This window comes from Schistocerca serialis, chromosome 12, assembly GCF_023864345.2.
Source record: "Schistocerca serialis cubense isolate TAMUIC-IGC-003099 chromosome 12, iqSchSeri2.2, whole genome shotgun sequence".
NCBI classification, from domain to species: Eukaryota; Metazoa; Arthropoda; class Insecta; order Orthoptera; family Acrididae; genus Schistocerca; species Schistocerca serialis.
In genome coordinates, this window is record NC_064649.1 from 24,264,110 (window position 1) to 24,274,097 (window position 9,988).

General features: G+C 39.1%; 1 protein-coding gene across 1 annotated transcript; it reads left to right on the plus strand.

The window, feature by feature from the left end:
- Window positions 1–396: 396 nt before the first annotated feature.
- On the plus strand, window positions 397–9,764 carry LOC126428364 (E3 SUMO-protein ligase ZBED1-like). Its single transcript, XM_050090294.1, has 3 exons — window positions 397–593; window positions 8,551–8,879; window positions 9,232–9,764. Exons 1-3 carry the CDS (start codon window positions 397–399, stop codon window positions 9,762–9,764), a joined length of 1,059 nt encoding a protein of 352 aa, XP_049946251.1.
- The last annotated feature ends 224 nt before the right edge of the window (window positions 9,765–9,988 follow it).

Below are 9,988 nucleotides of genomic sequence, written 5' to 3' on the forward strand. Positions count from 1 at the left end.
GGAGAGTACCACTAATCTTTATGACCATGGTCAGGACACAGTCATCTTGGAGGAGGAAGCAGCTACTGACGATTTGAACAGGCCTGAACAAAGTACCGAAAAACCCAGTAAGTAAGGAAAAAATTAAGTTAAATCCAGTTTATAAACATTTTTCGGACGTTTTAAACAAAAGTATTTTGCTAAGAGAACAAAGAAATGGAAAAAAAATAATGAAGATGAGGACAAACTCATGTCTGTCTCTGTACAAGGAACTGACTAAAGTGCCTGAACACGGTAAAATTAGAATGAAAATTCAGTTACTTGAAACAATACAAAGAGCCCTAGATTTCTACAATGCAACTGCGATTAATGAGGCACGTGGACTTGTGCACTACCAACCATTCTCCAGTATGCAACATGGCCAAGTATAGCCAGGTGCTTTTCCAGCCCAAGCTTCTCAGTCTCCACAAGTACCGGTCACCTCACAAGCAGGGTCTGAACATCAACATACTGTATGGCCAGGTACACTCTGGAGCTTTTCCAACACATGCAACTCAGACCCCACGACGACCACAAGAGGCCGCCGCACCAGCAGAGTTGCACTTCTCTACAAAGTTCTGAAATATTGGATTTGTACTAAAACTGAAGGATTTTCTTTACTTTGAAAAAGAATAAAAGTTTTAAATTGATGTCTTGTCAATTTGTTATTTTATATACAATAATTTATACCGTACATGTAATATCAGTTTATAAATAAACTTACCTCAGTGTGATTACGAGTTTCTCTTCTGGTGAAATACTATCCCTAACGTAGTTCCCACTAGGTGCCAGGTCATCATGAACTATGTTCAATAACTCGTCAAAGGACGCAATCGACATTCTTAAGTAATTAAAAAACTTTGGCGCATGTTTTTTTAGATTTGGGTACAGAGTTACAAAAGATCCGGGAGTTAATTTGTCACGTAAAATTGGATGTACCCAGTACTGTCTTTGCCTTCGTCTCCGTTCTTTAAGCCTGCGGTGCATAATCCAAAGACATGGTGCCTCTTCAACTTCCATGGCTAAACTGGAGTTCAACGCGGCGTCAACGCCGTACGTGTGTACACACCACTTTCTCTGACGTGTCTTGCAGCGTGCGATGCAACGCTATCATGTGTACATAACCTTAGACCTGTCTTAGGTGTGCTCCGTAAAGACAAAAGAGTGGAGAGAATGGTATGCATGTGAAATACTTAAGAGTTGTTTGGAATAATAATTTCTCTATTTCAGGAACTTTTGTGTGGAGAATTAAATGTCAGGCAGGTAATATTAAGGGGATCGTAGTAATCTTCGGACGTGAACAACGGTCACAATGAAACCACGTGTAGCAATAAGTTGAAATACTTCCGAGTGCTTAAGTTAAGCTGAATTACTAGCTGTGTACTATAAGTTGGAAATATTTAAGAAATGGCGTGTGCAGGACTTTAAATTAGAGACAAGCACTTCCACGTGGTGAGTACTGTAAGTCTCAATCTGTGCATGAGACAAAGGATAAAGAGAAGTACTCGTCCAAGGTATCGGTTGAGGACTCGCGTGTGTGATGAATATGATCCTAATATTACTTTGCGTGTTATGTTTCCGTGTGACGCTAGATTCAAACTCTAATACTCAGAGAAAAGCAAGGTGAGTCAGCCGTCTATACAACGACGCCACTTGGCTTGCATTGCACAGTTCGCCGTAGGAAAGAAAAGTTACGAAGTGGGGCAATGTCGTGTAAAAGTGGTGTGAATACCAATTGAAGTGGGAAAGCTGGAAGTGAAGTTATTCTAACGTTGTGACTATTCTTTGTTGCCAGTGTGATGTATTTCACATAATTTATGTATGTGTGGTTCGCATGGGAGAGTAGCAAGATAGGTTCAGAGGCAGAGGGTTATGCATGTTCCTTTTTGCACCGCTCGGTCTGGAGTAAATTTTCGTGATGCTGGGTGTGAGTGTGTGTGAGATATAGCAAAAGATCCACCATCCTATCCAGAAAGTGCACTGTAGCATTAGATAATTACGAGACCACAAGACAGAGAATCACCAATGCAAACCACACCCACTGGGCAGAGTTTCTCACGTGTAATTGTTGTATAAAATGTAATGGTGTGTTTAGGTTATCTTTGAATCTTAATAGAATTTATCGGAATAAAAAAGATAGTAAAAAAAAGATAGTAAAAAGAAAAAGACAGTGGGCCTTGTTCTTCAAATAGTGTGTAGTCATGATATCCAGATACCTGTGAGCGCCATTCATATTCAGTGCGATGGCCACGTGTTTATCAAAGCCGTTGAGTAAGAAATAAATCATGGTATTGCCAGAGTGTAGTGAGCAATCAGTTGCGTAAATTCCTAATTCTCAGAGGTGTGTTATCCGTTTCTGTTGCGTAATATTCAAACAGGAGAATAATTTGTAGCTTAATTGTGGGTACTAGAGCTCATAATCAGTCATTGATGTTACTCGAGAAATATGAATAAATCCACTCGCTTGGCAGACCACTCACCTTGCAGGCCTGACTAGCCTACCTGAGTACTGATAGTTGTGTGTTCTGAGTACCGATGTTCTGTGGCATAGAGTTCCTAAAGGAGTGTACAGAATGACGTGTTTCGCCAGCATAAGAAAATGATACAAGATCGATACACACTTAAAATGCATTATGTGGGGACGGAAAGAGAAGAGTTTACCAATTTCAGCTATGAATACCGGCACGGAAAATCTGAAATGGCGTCATGTACTTTGAGATACATTAAATGAAACTTCTTTTTCTTTTTGAACAGCTGTCAGCATTTATATAGCCTCATAAAACACAACTGTTCAAATTCGGCACACACACGTACTGCTTCACGACACTTCTATTTGCTCACAAATTTACTAGGCCCATAAACACATGAGATTGGCATTTCCTTTAATCACGTACAGAGTATTAAGCTAGATCTGCTTTGGTCTCATGCGTCAAACACATGCCTTATTTTAGTCATGAAATGGCCAGCTTTCTGCTTGCGTCGGTACCTAATTGCACGTCCCGCGCGTAATCTGGTAAAAACATGGCAGCCACGAGCCGATTGGCCACTCTCTCCCTATATAGCAGAGAAGGCAAAAAATAGCATAACTGATAGAAATAAACGGTTACTGCGACGTAACGGTTACTGCGATAACCGTTCCTCTGATACTGGCAGTTTTTTCAATAACTGTCTAGTGTCAACAGTGCCTCGCGCCATCTGTTGACCAAAGATCATACTACGCTTTCGCGTCAACTGATCGGGGATTTGGCTACAAACGAAGGAGAGGGATAGACCATGTGGAAGGCATTGTACAGGCCATGGAGATAACAGACTGCACGCCATCTGCTGATGTGAACTGTGTGCTATTTCGTGCCCCTTCGTTATTTTTAGCACAAACAATTAAATAAAGTTAATGTCCGAGCGGTGGCTGATAGCAACTGTGACTCCAGTTAAAGGTGGCAGATCCCGGAGATGTTTCCAGAGAGGATAGTTACTGGAGCGAACAAATATTTTTGTACTGCTACAGAAATGACGCTGGGCCATCGGGGAGAGGGAATGGCAAATTACGGGATTCTATTCCCTCACTTCTCTGCAATTCTTGGTGTTCCGGAACAGGTGCCACCCTCTTTCCAGCCCTTGGTTGCGTTAGAGGGTATTTACTTTTGATCTGTAATAATGTACGCATACATTGTTTTTCTTTGTGTTGTTGCTACTACTGCCACTCGTTGCCAGCATGAAGAGGTTGAGGACAAGCGAAATGTGGTCTTACTTCGCAACTCTTGATCAAGGGTTTGTGAAATGTGCTTTGTGCGGTTAGAAATTATCGTACAAATCGACGACATCGAATTTAAAATAACATCTTCAGAAATCTCATGTAATTGTGAATTTCTCTTCACATAGACCTTTGGAGCTAGATTTGGGTAAGTAACGAAAAAATATATTTATTGCACTGAAATAACCGTAATTGCATGTATAATCATTTATTTTTATTTTATAATTTTTTTTTAAAATAAGAGCATGCTATACAGTATAGTGCTTTGTAACAATGCACACGCAAATTTTCATTTGTCGGGACTACTTAAGCTGTTGATACACCGCACCTGTTTGCCTTGACATTTTCATTCCTCTTCTCTGTTCTCTCTTTTTACATTCTAAATTACACATTAAATTATGTTTTATTATCCATTGCGTTAGATATGGTGCCCAGAAATACTTAACTATTTAATTTGCAGTTATTGTTGCAGGTGTAATAACGGTGGCGCTAATAAAATGTCACTGTGTGATACATGTCGGATATGAGGCTATTTGATATTTGGGCGCACTAACTACAAAAAGTCTGTATAATATGTGCATCTGGAAGCTTCTGTAACTGTCTCGCAATTATTAGTAACTAATCGGATAGCAGTTTGTATCAGTGCTCGTTCCTGCGTATCATTTGTTTTTAACCCTCACAATACCAAGGGGATTGGCGGTGGCAGCAGGTGTGTGTGTGTGTGTGTGTGTGTGTGTGTGTGTGTGTGTGTGTGTTAATTAGATACTATTTTATATTTTAAAATTTTGCAAAGGATAATGGTTTTTAATTAAGTCTTCGGCTGAATTCCATAAATTTTTAAATTTTGTGGTTAAACTTACCCCAAAAATTTGACACCATAATAGTACATGTGACCTTCCACAGTGACAGTCATATTGAATATTTTAAAGTTCAGGACCCTACTTATATATCAGTATTTGTTTAAAACATGTTAAGGGGATACGGAATCGGATTTTGGGTTAAAAACTCGATTTTAGTTTTATTGACGTATTATATTCCGCCAGGTTTCCCCTTTGAAATAACTTATCATACAAAGCTCTACTTGAATTATAACTATTTTATTTTTATGGATTTGTGAGATCGGGTATTGCGCTTTAGTTATACACTTCTCTCATGGGTGACTATAAACTTTTTGGCAGTACATTTAATTGACATGAATTCAAATATCCCGCTTTCCAGCGACTCTTTGCACACCATTTGTCCGAAAATGTTTCCCTCTGGTTTCCTCAAGCTACTCTTTGACTTTATGACGGGATTGTTTGTAAACAGTGTGCTGTATGATAGTTGTTGGTGTCGAGTTATTTCGTATTTAGTGCTCCATTTTTCGCAGTGAAAATGACTATAGCCAGAGGAAAAATGTTTAAAAAGCGCGTGAACTGGGCAAAGAAAAGACATGATGATTCATTAGAAAAGCAAAGCAGTTCTTCATTGTCACTGTTGGAAAATGTGAGTCCACTTATTACTGATTTTCCGGACGAACTTACTCCAAATGAAAACAATGCTTCTCATAAAAAACGAAGAGATTTGGAGAAGAAATATAATTTACTTGATAAAGGGAAAGAAGTTTTTGAACTCATTGATACGAGTATATTGTGCGAAGCTCTTGAAAACTGTGTGAGCTGCAAAAAATGCCAAGGAAAAGTTTGTCTGAAAGTAGAATCCCATGTTCGACTTGCTTCTCAGTTTAATTTAATATGCAGTATTTGTAAGTACAGCTGTAAGTTTCCAAGTTCTGTTTCAGTAACTGTAAATAATGGACACAAGAAAACTGAACTTTATAGTGTAAATAATAGGTTAGTTTATGGACTGCGAGCAATTAGTGACGGCAAAGCAGCTGTTGATATCCTATGTGGTGTTCTAAATCTTCCAAGCGTACCTTCAAAGTTTGATGCTTACAACTATGTACTAGGATCTGCAGTTGAAGATGTAGCACAGAAGTCAGTGCAGGTAGCTGTGGAAGAAGCAGTGAAAGAAAATGATGGCAGTCGTGACTTCACAATAGCTTTGGATGGCACGTGGCAAGAAAGGGGTCACACCTCCAATAATGGTGTTGTAACAGCAACTAGTGTTGACAGTGGTAAGGTTATTGATTTTGCAGTTATGTCTAAATACTGTAGATACATATACAGGCTGAGAAATGAATATAGTGATGACTGTATTGCTAATTATTATGGTAGTAGTGGTGGCATGGAGGTTGCTGGGCTGAAAAAATTTTTTCATCGCTCGTCAGAGTGGTATAATGTTCGCTATGTCAAGTATCTGGGAGATGGTGACTCTAAAGTATTCAAAGAAGTTTTGGAAAGCAAACCATATGGGAACAGTATAAATATAAGTAAAATTGAATGTATAGGACATGTGCAGAAGAGAATGGGTGCCTGGCTGAGAAGGTTAAAATCAGTTATGAAAGGGAAAAAACTAGATGATGGGGAAACCTTGCATGGCAAAGGAAGATTGACTGATTCCGTAATAGGCCACATTCAGAATTGCTATGGCCTTGCAATCAGGCAAAATACAAGCAATCTTGAAGAAACGAGGAAAGCTATATGAGTTTTGTATTTCCACACTGCATCCACAGATGAGCATCCAGAACATGGTTTGTGAGCCAAAGGTGAAAAGAGCTGGTGTAAATACAATAGGGGACTAACAACTGGAGAGAAATACATTCACAACCACAGTCTACCATTAGCCATCATGGAGAAATAAAGCCCATTTTCAGAGATCTGGCTGACAGAAGTTTTCTGATGAAATGTCTTCATGGAAAAATGTAGAACCCTAACGAGTTCTTGAATAGTGTGATATGGTATCGTCTCCCAAAAACAGTATTTGTTGGAATTAATACACTACATTTTGGTGTGTATAATGCTGTGGCAACCTTCAATCTTGGGAATACAACTAAATGCCAGGTCCTTCAAAAGTTGGGTTTGCGTGTTGGTTCCCACACAGTACGTGCTATGTTCTTTTTAGATCAGCACAGACTAAGGCATGCTGATAATATAATCAAGACATTAGTGAAAAATGCAAGACAGGTGCAGAGGTGTGCCAAAAGAAGACTTGAAGATGATTATGAATACTGTGAAGGGGCTATTAACTATGGATCAGGAATGTTTTACTCTTCATTCTCCATTTCCCGTAAGTTTGCTTTTTACTTTTTCTAGAAACATTATCTCAGGTACTGGTGAACCCAGAAGTCTGAAATTTTTATGACTTAGTCACATGGGTTTCTTTTACACACTGAAACAACGATTTTAAAATTATTTGATTTACAAAAGACTTAGGGGTGATAATCTAGTAAAAAGTGATGGAAAAATTTACTTAAAAATAGATGTAAAATATCTCTGTAAGAAAACACTTTGACAATAAACTGTTGTTTCAATATTGTTATAGCATATCAATGCACATACAATAAAAATTTTGTCTGTCACGAGTAGTTTGTGGGAAAATGTTCCCTATATAGTAGGCATATTTTAAGATTGCAGGGATAGACGATTCCGTATCCCCTTAATATGTCAACAACAATTAACAGATTTTTTTAGGGTGGAAATACAGTACCCTCCCTTCCCCGATCTGGTAGTACACATTATTGAAAATGTGTTGGTATTGCTAGGATTAAAGAAGAAACTTGAAGCTATTGTCATTACTAAAAAAGGGTCAATTGTCAACTAGTATGAAGTTGCTTATGCGCTCTCCAGCTTCCAAGTACTTAATTTTATTTATCTGACAAACCCTACTTTTAGGGCTATATTTGATTTTGACTAATGGAGCTACGGAGACGTTTGTAAAAATGGCAATGACGTATTACTCCATGTTAATATAATAGTGCCGACTTCTGAAGAAGATAGGTTTAAACTTATCGAAACCTAGGTAAAGATTACTTTATCCTTTGCAACGGGTCGGCTGTTTTAAATCTAATTAGTATGAAGTAAATATTCAAGCTGTGAATACCATGTAGAATAATGTACGCATACATTGTAATATATATCACCAAAAGTAATATGGCATCATTTCTATTGTGCTTATGCTGATATGAAACCCATTTTTCTTTAGGTCAAACCCCTCCTGTAGAGGTGGAGGTGATCCTTGGCACCAATAGGGTGGAAGAGGAGAGAGCTGCACCAGACACCTCGATGGAGCAAGGTGTTCAAAGTACAATAACATCATATGTCTCCAAAAGGATCGGTGTGAATCAGAAAAAGATAGATGGGCAACTTCTTCAACTGTTCACTAAGGACTTTCAACCATTGTCAGTCGTGGTTTTGTGCGGGCCCTTAATCCTCGTTATGAGTTGAGTTACCAAGCAGGAAGCATGTTTCAGATGTAATGCTGCCAGCAGCATACACAGCAGCAAAGGAGAAAGTGGAAGAAAAACTGTTAGACAGTTTGACCACGGATTGCTGGACATCAGCAGCGAATGAAGGTTACATGACGGTGACAGGGCATTTTGTGTCTGAAGATTTCACCTTGCAGTCTGTGAAGTTAGGATGTTCCCAATTCTCCTGTCCACATACTGCTTCGAATCTGTCGGCATCTCTAATAGGCACGACAGATAACTTCAGGCTGACAGACAAAGTTTTGCTGGTTGTGACGGATAATGCACCAAATATTAAAAATGCAGTATCCATTTTACAGTGGAAACACTTTGGGTGCTATGCACATACACTAAATCTTATTGTTCAGAATGCACTAAAACGTTTTGTGTCAGTTCAGCAGAAAGTGAAAACTATTATAGCATTCTTCAAGAGAAGCTGCCAGGCAACAGAAAGACTGCTGGCATACCAACAAAATAATGGGGCAGGTCATGTTAAAAAACTGGTGCAGGAGGTGCCAACAAGGTGGAACTCTACTCTGTGTATGTTAGAGCGAATAGTTGAAATTAAAGATGCAGTGAAGACTTCACTTGCACTAAGCACTGTTGATTTTGAACAACTGACAGACGAGGAATGGAACATCTGCTCAGAACTCGGCTTTGTGTTGAAGCCATTTGCGCAGGTTTCAACACAGCTTAGTGCTGAGTCATATCCTACTGGCAGCCTAGTAAGTTCAGCAGATTTTTCTTGCTTAAATGTTAGCTATGGTATTATGGCATAATCATTTCTGTGATATTGTACTGTTTACAACAGTTGTAAAGCGCATACTGGATGCTGGAAAAGTCTCGCTGTCAGGGTGTAAATTAATATAGTTTGTGTGAATGTGTGTACTGATATAACTACTGGATATCAAAATGGAGGCAGACAGATGGACACTAATCGAATAAAGCTGCCTATATTGTCGCAAGCCAGCACCCAGCATTATGCTGGCAGTAATGATGTAACTTCCTGAAACCATCTGAAGATGAGCCTGGAAAGGTTCGAAAACCGGTTCATGGAATAAAACAACTATTCAAAAAAGTGACTGGTTGCAGTTCTGTATAACTTATTTACTTACAGGTTATTGTTCTGACAATGGGATTATTATCAGTGTGCAGAGGCCATTTAACAGTGTGACAAGGAATGTCGAAGAATTAACAAAAGGCCTGAAGGACCGTTTCCACAATGTAGAGATGAGCAAGTCTATAGGAGTAGCTACTCTACTAGATATACGCTTTAAAACTCTTGTATTTGAAAGCCGGGTAGCAGCAGAAAATGCAAAGAAGCAGCTTATTGAACCAGTAGCACAAAAGATGGGTGACAGGAGACTGACAAACACAGGCCAGAGTCATGAAACTGTGTCGACTTCAACCCCCACTGATCCCTCGTCATTATGGGGGGCCTATGACGCAATTGTAAAATCAACACAGCCCCAGGGCACTCCTCAGTCAGCTGCTATTGTGGAAGTGCAATGGTACCTGGACAGCCCAGTAGTTAGCAGAAGTGAGGAACCACTTGCATGGTGGCGTGAAAAATATATTTTCCCAAATATTTCTAAAGTGGTGAAGGAGAAATTCAACATAGTGGCCCCTTCTGTACAGAGCGATTTCTGACTTTACTCTTTTTCAGTGCCAAATGGGAAAACACTATGTATCTTAAACAAAACATGTGTATTTTCATGGAAATCGGCACAGTAACCACGGTAATTGCAGCAACACAGCGAGTGCTTCTAAGAGTAAAGTGAAAAGTAGCTATAGGCCTCCGAAATCTCTAGAGAAGATTGGAAATTCAGTTTTTAATATTGATCTAATGTTTAAAGAAATAGAGAGATGCCTAG